The 17690-nt window shown below is 57.6% G+C and overlaps 1 protein-coding gene across 1 annotated transcript in view; it reads left to right on the top strand.

Annotated features, from left to right (window-relative positions):
- The window catches only part of cmtr1 (cap methyltransferase 1), a 270971-nt gene extending 258726 nt beyond the window's left edge, over positions 1-12245 (top strand). Inside the window, exons 20-22 of the mRNA XM_041188132.1 lie at positions 8777-8889; positions 9851-9959; positions 11960-12245. Of these exons, the coding sequence (XP_041044066.1) occupies positions 8777-8889; positions 9851-9959; positions 11960-12095 (358 nt within the window). The 3' untranslated portion in view covers positions 12096-12245. The remainder of the gene's footprint in view (positions 1-8776; positions 8890-9850; positions 9960-11959) is intronic.
- Positions 12246-17690: the final 5445 nt, after the last annotated feature.

Genomic DNA, 17690 nt, shown 5'->3' with positions numbered 1-17690 from the left:
CCGTACCCCAGTGAGAGTCAGTGTGTGTGGGACTGTACCCCAGTGAGAGTCAGTGTGTGTGGGACTGTACCCAGTGAGAGTCAGTGTGTGTGGGACTGTACCCAGTGAGAGTCAGTGTGTGTGGGACCCATACCCCAGTGAGAGTCAGTGTGTGTGGGACCCATACCCCAGTGAGAGTCAGTGTGTGTGGGACTGTACCCCAGTGAGAGTCAGTGTGTGTGGGACCCGTACCCCAGTGAGAGTCAGTGTGTGTGGGACTGTACCCAGTGAGAGTCAGTGTGTGTGGGACCCGTATCCCAGTGAGAGTCAGTGTGTGTGGGACTGTACCCAGTGAGAGTCAGTGTGTGTGGGACTGTACCCAGTGAGAGTCAGTGTGTGTGGGACTGTACCCCAGTGAGAGTCAGTGTGTGTGGGACCCATACCCCAGTGAGAGTCAGTGTGTGTGGGACCCGTACCCCAGTGAGAGTCAGTGTGTGTGGGACCCGTACCCCAGTGAGAGTCAGTGTGTGTGGGACCCGTACCCCAGTGAGAGTCAGTGTGTGTGGACTGTACCCCAGTGAGAGTCAGTGTGTGTGGGACCTGTACCCCAGTGAGAGTCAGTGTGTGTGGGACCCGTACCCCAGTGAGAGTCAGTGTGTGTGGGACCTGTACCCCAGTGAGAGTCAGTGTGTGTGGGACTGTACCCCAGTGAGAGTCAGTGTGTGTGGGACTGTACCCCAGTGAGAGTCAGTGTGTGTGGGACTGTACCCCAGTGAGAGTCAGTGTGTGTGGGACCTGTACCCCAGTGAGAGTCAGTGTGTGTGGGACTGTACCCCAGTGAGAGTCAGTGTGTGTGGGACCCGTACCCCAGTGAGAGTCAGTGTGTGTGGGACTGTACCCCAGTGAGAGTCAGTGTGTGTGGGACTGTACCCCAGTGAGAGTCAGTGTGTGTGGGACTGTACCCCAGTGAGAGTCAGTGTGTGTGGGACCCGTACCCCAGTGAGAGTCAGTGTGTGTGGGACCTGTACCCCAGTGAGAGTCAGTGTGTGTGGGACCCGTACCCCAGTGAGAGTCAGTGTGTGTGGGACCTGTACCCCAGTGAGAGTCAGTGTGTGTGGGACTGTACCCCAGTGAGAGTCAGTGTGTGTGGGACTGTACCCAGTGAGAGTCAGTGTGTGTGGGACTGTACCCAGTGAGAGTCAGTGTGTGTGGGACCTGTACCCCAGTGAGAGTCAGTGTGTGTGGGACCCGTACCCCAGTGAGAGTCAGTGTGTGTGTGACTGTACCCCAGTGAGAGTCAGTGTGTGTGGGACCTGTACCCCAGTGAGAGTCAGTGTGTGTGGGACCCGTACCCCAGTGAGAGTCAGTGTGTGTGGGACCCGTACCCCAGTGAGAGTCAGTGTGTGTGGGACTGTACCCCAGTGAGAGTCAGTGTGTGTGGGACTGTACCCCAGTGAGAGTCAGTGTGTGTGGGACCAGTACCCCAGTGAGAGTCAGTGTGTGTGGGACCCGTACCCCAGTGAGAGTCAGTGTGTGTGGGACTGTACCCAGTGAGAGTCAGTGTGTGTGGGACTGTACCCCAGTGAGAGTCAGTGTGTGTGGGACTGTACCCAGTGAGAGTCAGTGTGTGTGGGACACGTACCCCAGTGAGAGTCAGTGCGTGTTGGACTGTACCCCAGTGAGAGTTAGTGTGTGTGGGACCCGTATCCCAGTGAGTGTCAGTGTGTGTGGGACTGTACCCAGTGAGAGTCAGTGTGTGTGGGACTGTACCCCAGTGAGAGTCAGTGTGTGTGGGACTGTACCCAGTGAGAGTCAGTGTGTGTGGGACTGTACCCCAGTGAGAGTCAGTGTGTGTGGGACTGTTCCCCAGTGAGAGTCAGTGAGTGTGGGTCCCATACCCCGGTGAGAGACAGTGTGTGTGTGACCCGTACCCCCGTGAGAGTCAGTGTGTGTGCCACTGTACCCCAGTGAGAGTCAGTGTGTGTGGATAACGTACCCCAGTGAGAGTCAGTGTGTGTGGGACCCGTACCCCAGTGAGAGTCAGTGTGTGTGGGCCCCGTACCCCAGTGAGAGTCAGTGTGTGTGGGACTGTACCCCAGTGAGAGTCAGTGTGTGTGGGACTGTACCCCAGTGAGAGTCAGTGTGTGTGGGACTGTACCCCAGTGAGAGTCAGTGTGTGTGTGCCCCGTACCCCAGTGAGAGTCAGTGTGTGTGGGACTGTACCCCAGTGAGAGTCAGTGTGTGTGTACCCCGTACCCCAGTGAGAGTCAGTGTGTGTGGGACTGTACCCCAGTGAGAGTCAGTGTGTGTGGCACTGTACCCCAGTGAGAGTCAGTGTGTGTGGGACTGTACCCCAGTGAGAGTCAGTGTGTGTGGGACTGTACCCCAGTGAGAGTCAGTGTGTGTGGGCCCCGTGCCCCCGTGAGCGTCAGTGTGTGTGGGCCCCGTACCCCCGTGAGAGTCAGTGTGTGTGGGACTGTACCCCAGTGAGAGTCAGTGTGTGTGGGACTGTACCCAGTGAGAGTCAGTGTGTGTGGGACTGTACCCAGTGAGAGTCAGTGTGTGTGGGACCCATACCCCAGTGAGAGTCAGTGTGTGTGGGACCCATACCCCAGTGAGAGTCAGTGTGTGTGGGACTGTACCCCAGTGAGAGTCAGTGTGTGTGGGACCCGTATCCCAGTGAGTGTCAGTGTGTGTGGGACTGTACCCAGTGAGAGTCAGTGTGTGTGGGACTGTACCCCAGTGAGAGTCAGTGTGTGTGGGACTGTACCCAGTGAGAGTCAGTGTGTGTGGGACTGTACCCAGTGAGAGTCAGTGTGTGTGGGACTGTACCCCAGTGAGAGTCAGTGTGTGTGGGACTGTACCCCAGTGAGAGTCAGTGAGTGTGGGTCCCATACCCCGGTGAGAGACAGTGTGTGTGTGACCCGTACCCCCGTGAGAGTCAGTGTGTGTGCCACTGTACCCCAGTGAGAGTCAGTGTGTGTGGATACCGTACCCCAGTGAGAGTCAGTGTGTGTGGGACCCGTACCCCAGTGAGAGTCAGTGTGTGTGGGCCCCGTACCCCAGTGAGAGTCAGTGTGTGTGGGACTGTACCCCAGTGAGAGTCAGTGTGTGTGGGACTGTACCCCAGTGAGAGTCAGTGTGTGTGGGACTGTACCCCAGTGAGAGTCAGTGTGTGTGTGCCCCGTACCCCCGTGAGAGTCAGTGTGTGTGGGACTGTACCCCAGTGAGAGTCAGTGTGTGTGGGCCCCGTACCCCAGTGAGAGTCAGTGTGTGTGGGACTGTACCCCAGTGAGAGTCAGTGTGTGTGGGACTGTACCCCAGTGAGAGTCAGTGTGTGTGGGACTGTACCCCAGTGAGAGTCAGTGTGTGTGGGCCCCGTACCCCAGTGAGAGTCAGTGTGTGTGGGACTGTACCCCAGTGAGAGTCAGTGTGTGTGGGCCCCGTACCCCCGTGAGAGTCAGTGTGTGTGGGCCCCGTACCCCCGTGAGAGTCAGTGTGTGTGGGACTGTACCCCAGTGAGAGTCAGTGTGTGTGGGACTGTACCCAGTGAGAGTCAGTGTGTGTGGGACTGTACCCAGTGAGAGTCAGTGTGTGTGGGACCCATACCCCAGTGAGAGTCAGTGTGTGTGGGACCCGTACCCCAGTGAGAGTGAGTGTGTGTGGGACACGTACCCCAGTGAGAGACAGTGTGTGTGGGACCTGTACCCCAGTGAGAGTCAGTGTGTTTGGGACCCGTACCCCAGTGAGAGTCAGTGTGTGTGGGACCCGTACCCCAGTGAGAATCAGCGTGTCTGGGACTGTACCCCAGTGAGAGTCAGTGTGTGTGGGTCTGTACCCCAGTGAGGGTCAGTGTGTGTGGGACAAGTACTCCAGTGACAGTTAGTGTGTGTGGGACCCGTACCCCAGTGAGATACAGTGTGTGTGTGACTACCCCAGTGAGAGTCAGTGTGTGTGGGACTGTACCCCAGTGAGAGTCAGTGTGTGTGGGACTGTACCCCAGTGAGAGTCAGTGTGTGTTGGACACGTACCCCAGTGAGAGTCATTGTGTGTGGGTTCCGTACCCCAGTGAGAGTCAGTGTGTGGGGGACCCGTACACCAGTGAGAGTCAGTGTGTGTGGAACCCGTACCCCAGTGAGAGTCAGTGTGTGTGAGACCTGTACCCCAGTGCGATTCAGTGTGTGTGGGATTCGTACGCCAGTGAGAGTCAGTGTGTGTGGCACCCGTACCCCAGTGAGGGTCAGTGTGTGTGTGACCCATACCCCAGTGATAGTCAGTGTGTGTGGGACCCGTACCCCAGTGAGAGTCAGTGTGTGTGGGACCCGTACCCCAGTGGGAGTCAGTGTGTGTGGAACCCGTACCCCAGTGAGAGTCAGTGTGTGTGTGACCCATACCCCAGTGAGAGTTAGAGTATGTGGGACCCGTACCCCAGTGAGAGTCAGTGTGTGTGGGACTGTACCCCAGTGAGAGTCAGTGTGTGTGGGACTGTACCCCAGTGAGAGTCAGTGTGTGTGGGACTGTACCCCAGTGAGAGTCAGTGTGTGTGGGACTGTACCCCAGTGAGAGTCAGTGTGTGTGGTACCCGTACCCCAGTGAGAGTCAGTGTGTGTGGGGCCCATACCCCAGTGAGAGTCAGTGTGTGTGGGACTGTACCCCAGTGAGAGTCAGTGTGTGTAGGACCCGTACCCCAGTGAGAGTCAGTGTGTGTGGGACTGTACCCAGTGAGAGTCAGTGTGTGTGGGACCCGTACCCCAGTGAGAGTCAGAGTGTGTGGGACCCCTACCCCAGTGAGAGTCAGTGTGTGTGGGAACCGTACCCCAGTGAGAGTCAGTGTGTGTGGGACTGTACCCAGTGAGAGTCAGTGTGTGTGGGACTGTACCCCAGTGAGAGTCAGTGTGTGTGGTACCCGTACCCCAGTGAGAGTCAGTGTGTGTGGTACCCGTACCCCAGTGAGAGTCAGTGTGTGTGGGACCCGTACCCCAGTGAGAGTCAGTGTGTGTGGGACCCGTACCCCAGTGAGAGTCAGTGTGTGTGGGACTGTACCCAGTGAGAGTCAGTGTGTGTGGGACTGTACCCCAGTGAGATTCAGTGTGTGTGGGACTGTACCCAGTGAGAGTCAGTGTGTGTGGGACTGTACCCCAGTGAGAGTCAGTGTGTGTGGGACTGTTCCCCAGTGAGAGTCAGTGAGTGTGGGTCCCATACCCCGGTGAGAGACAGTGTGTGTGTGACCCGTACCCCCGTGAGAGTCAGTGTGTGTGCCACTGTACCCCAGTGAGAGTCAGTGTGTGTGGATAACGTACCCCAGTGAGAGTCAGTGTGTGTGGGACCCGTACCCCAGTGAGAGTCAGTGTGTGTGGGCCCCGTACCCCAGTGAGAGTCAGTGTGTGTGGGACTGTACCCCAGTGAGAGTCAGTGTGTGTGGGACTGTACCCCAGTGAGAGTCAGTGTGTGTGGGACTGTACCCCAGTGAGAGTCAGTGTGTGTGTGCCCCGTACCCCCGTGAGAGTCAGTGTGTGTGGGACTGTACCCCAGTGAGAGTCAGTGTGTGTGGGCACCGTACCCCAGTGAGAGTCAGTGTGTGTGGGACTGTACCCCAGTGAGAGTCAGTGTGTGTGGCACTGTACCCCAGTGAGAGTCAGTGTGTGTGGGACTGTACCCCAGTGAGAGTCAGTGTGTGTGGGACTGTACCCCAGTGAGAGTCAGTGTGTGTGGGCCCCGTGCCCCCGTGAGCGTCAGTGTGTGTGGGCCCCGTACCCCCGTGAGAGTCAGTGTGTGTGGGACTGTACCCCAGTGAGAGTCAGTGTGTGTGGGACTGTACCCAGTGAGAGTCAGTGTGTGTGGGACTGTACCCAGTGAGAGTCAGTGTGTGTGGGACCCAGTACCCCAGTGAGAGTCAGTGTGTGTGGAACTGTACCCCAGTGAGAGTCAGTGTGTGTGGGACTGTACCCCAGTGAGAGTCAGTGTGTGTGGGACCCGTATCCCAGTGAGAGTCAGTGTGTGTGGGACTGTACCCAGTGAGAGTCAGTGTGTGTGGGACTGTACCCCAGTGAGAGTCAGTGTGTGTGGGACTGTACCCAGTGAGAGTCAGTGTGTGTGGGACTGTACCCCAGTGAGAGTCAGTGTGTGTGGGACCCGTATCCCAGTGAGAGTCAGTGTGTGTGGGACCCGTACCCCAGTGAGAGTCAGTGTGTGTGGGACCCGTACCCCCGTGAGAGTCAGTGTGTGTGGAACTGTACCCCAGTGAGAGTCAGTGTGTGTGGGACTGTACCCCAGTGAGAGTCAGTGTGTGTGGGACCCGTACCCCAGTGAGAGTCAGTGTGTGTGGGCCCCGTACCCCAGTGAGAGTCAGTGTGTGTGGGACTGTACCCCAGTGAGAGTCAGTGTGTGTGGGACTGTACCCCAGTGAGAGTCAGTGTGTGTGGGACTGTACCCCAGTGAGAGTCAGTGTGTGTGTGCCCCGTACCTCCGTGAGAGTCAGTGTGTGTGGGACTGTACCCCAGTGAGAGTCAGTGTGTGTGGGCCCCGTACCCCAGTGAGAGTCAGTGTTTGTGGGACTGTACCCCAGTGAGAGTCAGTGTGTGTGGGACTGTACCCCAGTGAGAGTCAGTGTGTGTGGGACTGTACCCCAGTGAGAGTCAGTGTGTGTGGGCCCCGTACCCCAGTGAGAGTCAGTGTGTGTGGGACTGTACCCCAGTGAGAGTCAGTGTGTGTGGGCCCCGTACCCCCGTGAGAGTCAGTGTGTGTGGGCCCCGTACCCCCGTGAGAGTCAGTGTGTGTGGGACTGTACCCCAGTGAGAGTCAGTGTGTGTGGGACTGTACCCAGTGAGAGTCAGTGTGTGTGGGACTGTACCCAGTGAGAGTCAGTGTGTGTGGGACCCATACCCCAGTGAGAGTCAGTGTGTGTGGGACCCGTACCCCAGTGAGAGTGAGTGTGTGTGGGACACGTACCCCAGTGAGAGACAGTGTGTGTGGGACCTGTACCCCAGTGAGAGTCAGTGTGTTTGGGACCCGTACCCCAGTGAGAGTCAGTGTGTGTGGGACCCGTACCCCAGTGAGAATCAGCGTGTCTGGGACTGTACCCCAGTGAGAGTCAGTGTGTGTGGGTCTGTACCCCAGTGAGGGTCAGTGTGTGTGGGACAAGTACTCCAGTGACAGTTAGTGTGTGTGGGACCCGTACCCCAGTGAGAGTCAGTGTGTGTGTGACTGTACCCCAGTGAGAGTCAGTGTGTGTGGGACATGTACCCCAGTGAAAGTCAGTGCTTGTGGGTTCCGTATCCCAGTGAGAGTTAGAGTGTGTTGGACACGTACCCCAGTGAGAGTCATTGTGTGTTGGTTCCGTACCTCAGTGAGAGTCAGTCTGTGGGGGACCCGTACACCAGTGAGAGTCAGTGTGTGTGGAACCCGTACCCCAGTGAGAGTCAGTGTGTGTGAGACCTGTACCCCAGTGCGATTCAGTGTGTGTGGGATTCGTACGCCAGTGAGAGTCAGTGTGTGTGGCACCCGTACCCCAGTGAGGGTCAGTGTGTGTGTGACCCATACCCCAGTGATAGTCAGTGTGTGTGGGACCCGTACCCCAGTGAGAGTCAGTGTGTGTGGGACCCGTACCCCAGTGGGAGTCAGTGTGTGTGGAACCCGTACCCCAGTGAGAGTCAGTGTGTGTGTGACCCATACCCCAGTGAGAGTTAGAGTATGTGGGACCCGTACCCCAGTGAGAGTCAGTGTGTGTGGGACTGTACCCCAGTGAGAGTCAGTGTGTGTGGGACTGTACCCCAGTGAGAGTCAGTGTGTGTGGGACTGTACCCCAGTGAGAGTCAGTGTGTGTGGGACTGTACCCCAGTGAGAGTCAGTGTGTGTGGTACCCGTACCCCAGTGAGAGTCAGTGTGTGTGGGGCCCATACCCCAGTGAGAGTCAGTGTGTGTGGGACCTGTACCCCAGTGAGAGTCAGTGTGTGTGGGACCCGTACCCCAGTGAGAGTCAGTGTGTGTGGGACTGTACCCAGTGAGAGTCAGTGTGTGTGGGACCCGTACCCCAGTGAGAGTCAGTGTGTGTGGGACCCTACCCCAGTGGGATTCAGTGTGTGTGAGAAACGTACCCCAGTGAGAGTCAGTGTGTGTGGGACTGTACCCAGTGAGAGTCAGTGTGTGTGGGACTGTACCCCAGTGAGAGTCAGTGTGTGTGGTACCCGTACCCCAGTGAGAGTCAGTGTGTGTGGGACCCGTACCCCAGTGAGAGTCAGTGTGTGTGGGACCCGTACCCCAGTGAGAGTCAGTGTGTGTGGGACCCGTACCCCAGTGAGAGTCAGTGTGTGTTCGACTGTACCCCAGTGAGAGTCAGTGTGTGTGGGACCCGTACCCCAGTGAGAGTCAGTGTGTGTGGGTCCTGTACCCCAGTGAGAGTCAGTGTGTGTGGGACTGTACCCCAGTGAGAGTCAGTGTGTGTGGGACCCGTACCCCAGTGAGAGTCAGTGTGTGTGGGTCCCGTACCCCAGTGAGAGTCAGTGTGTGTGGGACTGTACCCCAGTGAGAGTCAGTGTGTGTGGGACCCGTACCCCAGTGAGAGTCAGTGTGTGTGGGACCCGTACCCCAGTGAGAGTCAGTGTGTGTGGGGCCCGTACCCCAGTGAGAGTCAGTGTGTGTGGGCCCCGTACCCCAGTGAGAGTCAGTGTGTGTGGTACCCGTACCCCAATGAGAGTCAGTGTGTGGAGGACTGTTCTCCAGTGTGATTCATGTTGTGTTATGTGCTGGAGGAACATGTCTTTTGGGAGTGAGATTTTGGGTTGAAGCTGCTTTCTTGCAGGTTAGAAATGAAGATCACTAAGGGCTCGAGTGGAATGCCACGACTCTCCTACACAGGCCGAGATGATCGACACTTCCTGCCCACTGGCCTGCACATCATTAAAACTGTGAACGGTAGGTAGGCCATTGAAGCGTCCCATAATATCCTGGCTGGGCTTGGGGTGGGGGGTGAGTGGTAATATCAACTTGTTTGTGAATTTAACAGGAGAACACATTGCACAGTGTTCACACTAACCACCCAATACCAACATTAACCTGAATCCTAACCCCAACTCCAACCCCAACTGTAAACCTGATCCTGACCCCAACCCAGGCCCCGTCACACTGTCCCCTCCCCCACCCTGACTCCGCCCATCCCCTCCCCCACCCTGACTCCGCCCATCCCCTCCCCCACCCTGACTCCGCCCAGTCACCTCCCCCACCCTGACTCCGCCCATCCCTCCCCCACCCTGACTCCGCCCATCCCTCCCCCACCCTGACTCCGCCCATCCCCTCCCCCACCCTGACTCCGCCCATCCCCTCCCCCACCCTGACTCCACCCATCCCCACCCTGACTCCGCCCATCCCTCCCACACCCTGACTCCGCCCATCCCTCCCACACCCTGACTCCGCCCATCCCTCCCCCACCCTGACTCCGCCCATCCCCTCCCCCACCCTGACTCCGCCCATCCCCTCCCTGACCCCGCCCATCCCTCCCACACCCTGACTCCGCCCATCCCTCCCCCACCCTGACTTCGCCCATCCCCTCCCCCACCCTGACTCCGCCCATCCCCTCCCCCACCCTGACTCCGCCCAGTCACCTCCCCCACCCTGACTCCGCCCATCCCCTCCCCCACCCTGACTCCGCCCAGTCACCTCCCCCACCCTGACTCCGCCCAGTCACCTCCCCCACCCTGACTCCGCCCAGTCACCTCCCCCACCCTGACTCCGCCCAGCCCCTCCCCCACCCTGACTCCGCCCAGCCCCTCCCCCACCCTGACTCTGCCCATCCCTCCCCCACCCTGACTCCGCCCAGCCCCTCCCCCACCCGTGTTCATCCTGACTCTGCCTGACTCGGACTCTCTCTTCCCCCCAGATCCCTGGACCATGTGCTGCAGCCGAAATTCCAAGAGGAAATATTTCCACAACACTCAATCGAAGGAATCGACATATGAATTACCCCCGGACTCCATCACCCCGTTTCAGTGAGTAACTGACTGCACGTTCTCCCAAATTCCACCCCTCGTACAGGCAGCACTGGCTGGGTGGAATAGAAGTGGTTTGTGGGGAGGGTTGATGCGGGCGGTTGTGTGGGGGGTGATTTGGGGGTGTGTGGGGGGTGATTTGGGGGTGTGTGGGTGTGATTTGGGGGTGTGTGGGTGTGATTTGGGGGTGTGTGGGGGGTGATTTGGGGTTTGCAGGGTGATTTGGTGTTTAGGGGTGATTTGGGGGGGTGTGTGGGGTGATTTGGGGTTTGGGGGAGTGATTTGGTGTTTAGGGGTGATTTGGGGGTGTGTGGGGAGGTGATTTGGGGGTGTGTAGGGGTGGTTTGGGAGGTGATTTGGTGTTTAGGGGTGATTTGGGAGTGTGCGGGGGGTGATTTGAGGGTGTGTGTGGGGTGATTTTGGGTTTAGGGGTGATTTGGAGGTGTGTGGGAAGGTGATTTGGGGGGTGTGTGGGGTGATTTGGGGTTTAGGGGTGATTTGGGAGTGTGCGGGGGGGTGATTTGGGTGTGTGTGGGGTGATTTGGGGTTTAGGGGTGATTTGGGTGTGTGCGGGGGGTGATTTGGGTGTGTGTGTGGGGTGATTTGGGGTTTAGAGGTGATTTGGGTGTGTGTGGGGAGGTGATTTGGGGGTGTGTGGTGGTGATTTGGTGTTTAGGGGTGATTTGGGGGTGTGTGGGGTGATCTGGGGGGTGTGGGGAGTTGATTTGGGGTGTGTGGTGGTGATTTGGTGTTTAGGGGTGATTTGGGGGTGTGTGGGGTGATCTGGGGGGTGTGGGGAGTTGATTTGGGGTGTGTGGTGGTGATTTGGTGTTTAGGGGTGATTTGGGGGTGTGTGGGGTGATCTGGGGGGTGTGGGGAGTTGATTTGGGGTGTGTGGTGGTGATTTGGGGTTTAGGGGTGATTTGGGGGTGTGTGGGGTTGATTTGGGGTTTGGGGAGTGACTTGGGGTTTGGAGGTGTGTGGGGGTGATTAGGGGTTTGGGTGGTGACTTGGGGTTTAGGGGTGATTTGGGGATGTGTGGGGAGGTGATTTGGGGGTGTGTGGGAGTGATTTGGTGTTTCGGGGTGATTTGGGGGTGTGTGGCGGTGATTTGGTGTTTCGGGGTGATTTGGGGGTGTGTGGGAGTGATTTGGTGTTTCGGGGTGATTTGGGGGTGTGTGAGGGTGATTTGGGGTTTAGGGGTGATTTGGTGTTTCGGGGTGATTTGGGGGTGTGTGGGGGTGATTTGGGGTTTAGGGGTGATTTGGTGTTTAGGGGTGATTTGGGGGTGATTTGGGGTTTAGGGGTGATTTGGGGTTTAGGGGTGATTTGGGGTTTAGGGGTGATTTGGGGGTGTGTGGGGGTGATTTGGGGATTAGGGGTGATTTGGTGTTTAGGGGTGATTTGGGGGTGTGTGGGGGTTGATTTGAGGGTGTGTATGGGGAGGTGATTTGGTGTTATGGGGTGATTTGGGGGTGTGTGGGGTGATTTGAGGTTTAGGGGGATATGGGGGTGTGTGTGGGGAGATTTGAGGTTTAGGGGATTTGGGTGTGTGTGTGGGGTAATTTGGTGTTTAGGGGTGATTTGGGGGTGTGTGGGGGTGAATTGGGGTTTAGGGGTGATTTGGGGGGGCGTGGGGGGTGATTTGGGGAGTGATTTGAGGTTTAGGGGATTGGGGTGTTGTGGGGTAATTTGGGTGTTGAGGGTGATTTGGGGTGATTGGGTTTAGGGGTGATTTGGGGGTGCGTGGGGGTGATTTGGGGGTGCGTGGGGGTGATTTGGGGGTGATTTGAGGTTTAGGGGATTTGGGGGTGTGTGTGGGGTAATTTGGTGTTTAGGGGTGATTTGGGGGTGTGTGGGGGTGATTTGGGGGTGCGTGGGGGTGATTTGGGGGGTGATTTGAGGTTTAGGGGGATTTGGGGGTGTGCAGTTTATGTTTTGGGGAATGGTATTGAGATACGCTGCCTGTCAGGGTAATTAAGTGTCTCTCTTGTGTCTAGTGTTTGTTATTTTGAGCGTCTGTTCTGGGCCTGGGAAGATGGAGTCCGTGTCCACGACTCTCAAACACGACACAATGCAGAGAAACTCTCCAAGGAGGATGTCCTGAACTTCATCCAGGTTCATTACCAACCCTAGAGCTAATTGAATAGAGGCAGGGGGAGAGAGAGAGAGACAATCTGACGGTCTGCTCATCTTTCCCCCAGGCTTGGCTCTGCACTACCTTCATCCCCCATACCTCCGTCTCTCCCTCCCTCCTTCCCCCCTCCCTCTCCCCTCCCTCTCCCTTCTCCCCTCCCTCTCTCTTCCCCCTCCCTCTTCCCCCTCCCTCTTCCCCCTCCCTCTTCCCCCCTCCCTCTTCCCCCCTCCCTCTTCCCCCTCCCTCTTCCGCCCTCCCTCTTCCCCCTCCCTCTTCCCCCCTCCCTCTTCGCCCCTCCCTCTTCCCCCCCTCCCTCTTCCCCTTCCCTCTTCCCCCCTCCCTCTTCCCCCTCCCTCTTCTTCCCCCTCCCTCTTCCCCCCTCCCTCTTCCCCCCTCCCTCTTCCCCCCTCCCTCTTCCCCCCCTCCCTCTTCCCCCCCTCCCTCTTCCTCCCCTTCCCCCTCCCTCTTCCCCCATTCCCCCTCCCTCTTCCCCCCCTTCCCCCTCCCTCTTCCCCCCTCCCTCTTCCCCCCCTCCCTCTTCCCCCCTCCCTCTTCCCCCCCTCCCTCTTCCCCCCCTCCCTCTTCCTCCCCTTCCCCCTCCCTCTTCCCCCATTCCCCCTCCCTCTTCCCCCCCTTCCCCCTCCCTCTTCCCTCCTCCCTCTTCCCCCTCCCTCTTCCCCCCTCCCTCTTCCCCCTCCCTCTTCCCTCTTCCCCCTCCCTCTTCCCCCTCCCTCTTCCCCCTCCCTCTTCCCCCCTCCCTCTTCCCCCTCCCTCTTCCCCCTCCCTCTTCCCCCTCCCTCTTCCCCCTCCCTCTTCCCCCTCCCTCGTCCCCCCTCCCTCTTCCCCCCTCCCTCTTCCCCCCCTCCCTCTTCCCCCCCTCCCTCTTCCTCCCCTTGCCCCTCCCTCTTCCCCCATTCCCCCTCCCTCTTCCCCCCCTTCCCCCTCCCTCTTCCCTCCTCCCTCTTCCCCCTCCCTCTTCCCCCCTCCCTCTTCCCCCTCCCTCTTCCCTCTTCCCCCTCCCTCTTCCCCCTCCCTCTTCCCCCCTCCCTCTTCCCCCCACCCTCTTCGCCCCCACCCTCTTCGCCCCCACCCTCTTCGCCCCCACCCTCTTCGCCCCCACCCTCTTCGCCCCCACCCTCTTCGCCCCCACCCTCTTCGCCCCCCACCCTCTTGCCCCCTCCCTCTTGCCCCCTCCCTCTTCCCCTCTATTCTCCCTCCGTCTTTCCTCTCCATTCTCCCTCCCGCTTTTTCTGTTTTTCCTCTCTTTCCCCCTTACTCTCCACCTCTCTGTCTCACACACTTTCCCTCCCTCTCACTCCCTCCCTCTCCCTCCCTCTTACTCCCTCCCTCTTACTCCCTCCCTCTCACTCCTTCCCTCCCTCTCACTCCTTCCCTCCCTCTCACTCCCTCTCTCTCACTCCCTCTCTCTCACTCCCTCTCTCTCACTCCCTCTCTCTCACTCCCTCTCTCTCACTCCCTCTCTCTCACTCCCGCACTCTCACTCCTGCACTCTCACTCCCGCACTCTCACTCCCGCACTCTCACTCCCTCTCTCTCACTCCCTCTCTCTCACTCCCTCTCTCTCACTCCCTCTCTCTAAATCCCTCTCTCTCACTCCCTCTCTCACTCACTCCCTCTCTCGCTCACTCCCTCTCTCGCTCACTCCCTCTCTCTCACACCCTCTCTCTCACTCTCTCTCTCTCACTCCCTCTCTCTCACTCCCTCTCTCTCACTCCCTCTCTCTCACTCCCTCTCTCTCACTCCCTCTCTCTCACTCCCTCCCTCTCTCTCTCTCGCTCCCTCCCTCTCTCTCTCACTCCCTCTCTCTCCCTCCCTCTCTCTCTCACTCCCTCTCTGTCTCTCTCTCTCTCTCTCACTCTCTCCCTCCCTCTCTCTCTCCCTCCTTCTCTCTACCTCCCTCTCTCTCTCGCTCTCTCTCTCACTCTCTCTCTCTCCCTCCCTCTCTCTCTGTCTCTCTCACTCTCTCCCTCTCTCTCTCTCTCTCTCTCTCTCCCTGTGACTGATGGAGCAAGGAGACTCTCTCGCTCTATCTATGCTTTAATACAGGGAGGATTCTCCCAGACCATACTGGCTGTTCCTGAGCCTGTATCAGTCCCCGGCCTCCCCCTCGCTCTCTCCCCCCAACCCCCCCACCCCCATCTCTGCCCCGGTCTCTCTCCCCACCCCTCCCAGTCTCCCCCCCTCCCCCGGTCTCCCTCTCCCTCTCTCCCCCTTCTTTCTCCCTCCCTCACTCCCCATCTCTGCATGTGTACCTACGAACATAGGAATTAGGAACAGGAGGAGGCCACTCGGCCCCTCAAGCCTGCTCTACCATTCAATAAGATCACGTCTGATCTGACAGTAACCTCAACCCCACATTCCTGCTCACCCCCGATAACCTCTCACCCCCTTGTTAATCAAGAATCTATCCAGCTCTGCCTTAAAGATATCCAAAGACTCTGCTTCCTTTTGAGGATGAGAGTTCCAAAGGTCTCTCCCTCCTGGTCTCTTTCTCTCCCTCCCCGTCTCTCTCTTTCTCTCCCTCCTTGTCTCGCTCTCTCTCTCTCTCCCTCCCCGTCTCTCTCTTTCTCTCCCCTCCCCTGACTCTCTCTTCTCTCCCTCCCCTCACTCTCTCTTTCTCTCCCTCCCCGTCTCTCTCTTTCTCTCCCTCCCCGTCTCTCTCTTTCTCTCCCTCCCCGTCTCTCTCTTTCTCTCCCTCCCCGTCTCTCTCTTTCTCTCCCTCCCCGTCTCTCTCTTTCTCTCCCTCCCCGTCTCTCTTTTTCTCTCCCTCCCCGTCTCTCTCTTTCTCTCCCTCCTTGTCTCTCTCTTTCTCTCCCTCCTTGTCTCTCTCTTTCTCTCCCTCCTTGTCTCGCTCTCTCTCTCTCTCTCTCTCCCCACCCGTCTCTCTCTCTCTCTTTCTCCCCACTTCTCTCTCTCTCTATCTCCCCCTCCCTGTCTCTCTCTCTCCCTCCCCATCACTCTCTCTTTCTCTCCCTCCCTCCCTCCCTGTCTTTCTCCCGCCCTCCCCCTCTCTCTCTCTCCCCGTCTCTCTCTCTCTCTCCCCCTCCCCGTCTCTCTCTCTCTCCCCCCGTCTCTCTCTGTCCCCGTCTCTCTCTCTCTCTCTCTCTCCCTCCTTGTCTCTCTCCCCGTCTCTCTCTCTCTCTCCCCCCGTCTCTCTCTCTCCCCGTCTCTCTCTCTCTCTCTCTCTCCCTCCTTGTCTCTCTCCCCGTCTCTCTCTCTCTCTCTCTCTCCATCTCCATCTCTCTCTCTCTCCCCACCCATCTCTCTCCCCATCTCTCTCTCTCTCTCCCCCTCCCCGTCTCTCTCTCTCTCTCCCCACCCATCTCTCTCTCTCTCTCTCTCCCCCCATCTCTCTCTGTCCCCGTCCCTCTCTCTCTCTCTGTCCCTCCCCGTCTCACTCTCTGTCCCTCCCTGCCTCTGTCTCTCTCTCTCTCCCCCCATCTCTCTCTCTCTCTCTCTCTCCCCCCCTCTCTCTCTCTCCCTGCCTCTCTCTCTCTCTCTACCCCCCCTCCCCGTCACTCTCTCCCCATCTCTCTCTCTCTCTCTCTCCCTCCCCATCACCCATCAAAGCTGGCCACTCCCTCCAGCATCTCGCTCTGCCTGTGTTTTCTCCCTATCCCTTTACTCCTCCCTCTCTGGCCCTCCACAATCACTCTTTCTTTCCCTGCTGAAGATACACTGTATCAACCTACCATTCAGGAATAATGTACAATATTTGTTCAAATTTTGTAAACTCGGAATAAATATAAATTTATATAAATGTTAGTCGCTGTGATATCTGTCACCCCTCACCCCTTTGGGATTTGGTCCCTCAGTCCCCATGGTGCTGGGGTACAGAGCGTGACCCTGGACAAAGGGAGTCTCAGTGTCCGTGTACCGGTGAGTGTGAGTGAATCTCAGTGTCCGTGTACCGGTGAGTGTGAGTGAATCTCACTGTCCGTGTACCGGTGAGTGTGAGTGACTCTGTGTCCGTGTACCGGTGAGTGTGAGTGACTCTCAGTGTCCGTGTACCGGTGAGTGTGAGTGAATCTCGGTGTCCGTGTACCGGTGAGTGTGAGTGAATCTCACTGTCCGTGTACCGGTGAGTGTGAGTGACTCTGTGTCCGTGTACCGGTGAGTGTGAGTGACTCTCAGTGTCCGTGTACCGGTGAGTGTGAGTGAATCTCAGTGTCCGTGTACCGGTGAGTGTGAGTGAATCTCAGTGTCCGTGTACCGGTGAGTGTGAGTGACTCTCAGTGTCCGTGTACCGGTGAGTGTGAGTGACTCTCAGTGTCCGTGTACCGGTGAGTGTGAGTGACTCTCAGTGTCCGTGTACCGGTGAGTGTGAGTGAATCTCAGTGTCCGTGTACCAGTGAGTGTGAGTGACTCTCAGTGTCCGTGTACCGGTGAGTGTGAGTGACTCTCAGTGTCCGTGTACCAGTGAGTGTGAGTGACTCTGTGTCCGCGTACCGGTGAGTGTGAGTGAATCTCGGTGTCCGTGTACCGGTGAGTGTGAGTGAATCTCAGTGTCCGTGTACCGGTGAGTGTGAGTGACTCTCAGTGTCCATGTACCGGTGAGTGTGAGTGACTCTCAGTGTCCGTGTACCAGTGAGTGTGAGTGACTTTCAGTGTCCGTGTACCGGTGAGTGTGAGTGACTCTCAGTGTCCGTGTACCAGTGAGTGTGAGTGACTCTCAGTGTCCGTGTACCAGTGAGTGTGAGTGACTCTCAGTGTCCGTGTACCGGTGAGTGTGAGTGAATGTCAGTGTCCGTGTACCGGTGAGTGTGAGGGAATCTCTGTGTCCGTGTACCGGTGAGTGTGAGTGAATCTCTGAGACGCAGCCATGAAACTTTAGATGCATCTGATGCTGTGTCCGTCTTCAGTACCTCAGCCCTTCAGGAGCTGGTGCAAAGCATCACTGGTCACAGATGCTGGTGTGATGAGGGCCAGCCCCTCCTTAAAGGTGCTGAGAGCACACAGAGAATGATGGAACTCTGTGACACCTGCCCGCTACATCCTGGCAGCAATGACAAGCATTGCTGAGATGCAGGCATCAGTAATGTGTCCAGGGAGTGTGAGGCTGGACCATCGCTGTAGTCTGAAGGCTGCACAGACACAGGGAAGAGGCCCTGGACTGAGACACCTGCCTTTATCTTGTGCAGAACGTCTGAGTGACAAGAACACTGCTCATCAGAACAAGGAGCCACAGGCAGGGAGACGTTCTTAGGAACAATAACAGAATTACCTGGAAAAGCTCAGCAGGTCTGGCAGCATCGGCGGAGAAGAAAAGAGTTGACATTTCGAGTCCTCATGACCTTCGACAGAACTGAGTGAATATTAGGAGAGGGGGGAAATATAAGCTGGTTTAAGGTGGTGGGGGGGGGGTGGTGGTGGGAGAGGAGTTGGTGGGGGGGTGTTGTAGGGACAAGCAAACAGTGATAGGAGCAGATAATCTAAAGATGTCACAGACAAAAGAACAAAAGAACACAGGTGTTGAAGTTGGTGATATTATCTAAACGAATGTGCTAATTAAGAATGGATGGTGGGGGGAGCATAAAAGATTTAAAAATAATGGAAATAGGTGGGAAAAGAAAA

The sequence above is a fragment of the Carcharodon carcharias genome, chromosome 5 (genome assembly GCF_017639515.1).
Source record: "Carcharodon carcharias isolate sCarCar2 chromosome 5, sCarCar2.pri, whole genome shotgun sequence".
Lineage (NCBI taxonomy): Eukaryota > Metazoa > Chordata > Chondrichthyes > Lamniformes > Lamnidae > Carcharodon > Carcharodon carcharias.
This window is presented reverse-complemented; position numbering and strand designations above follow the sequence as displayed.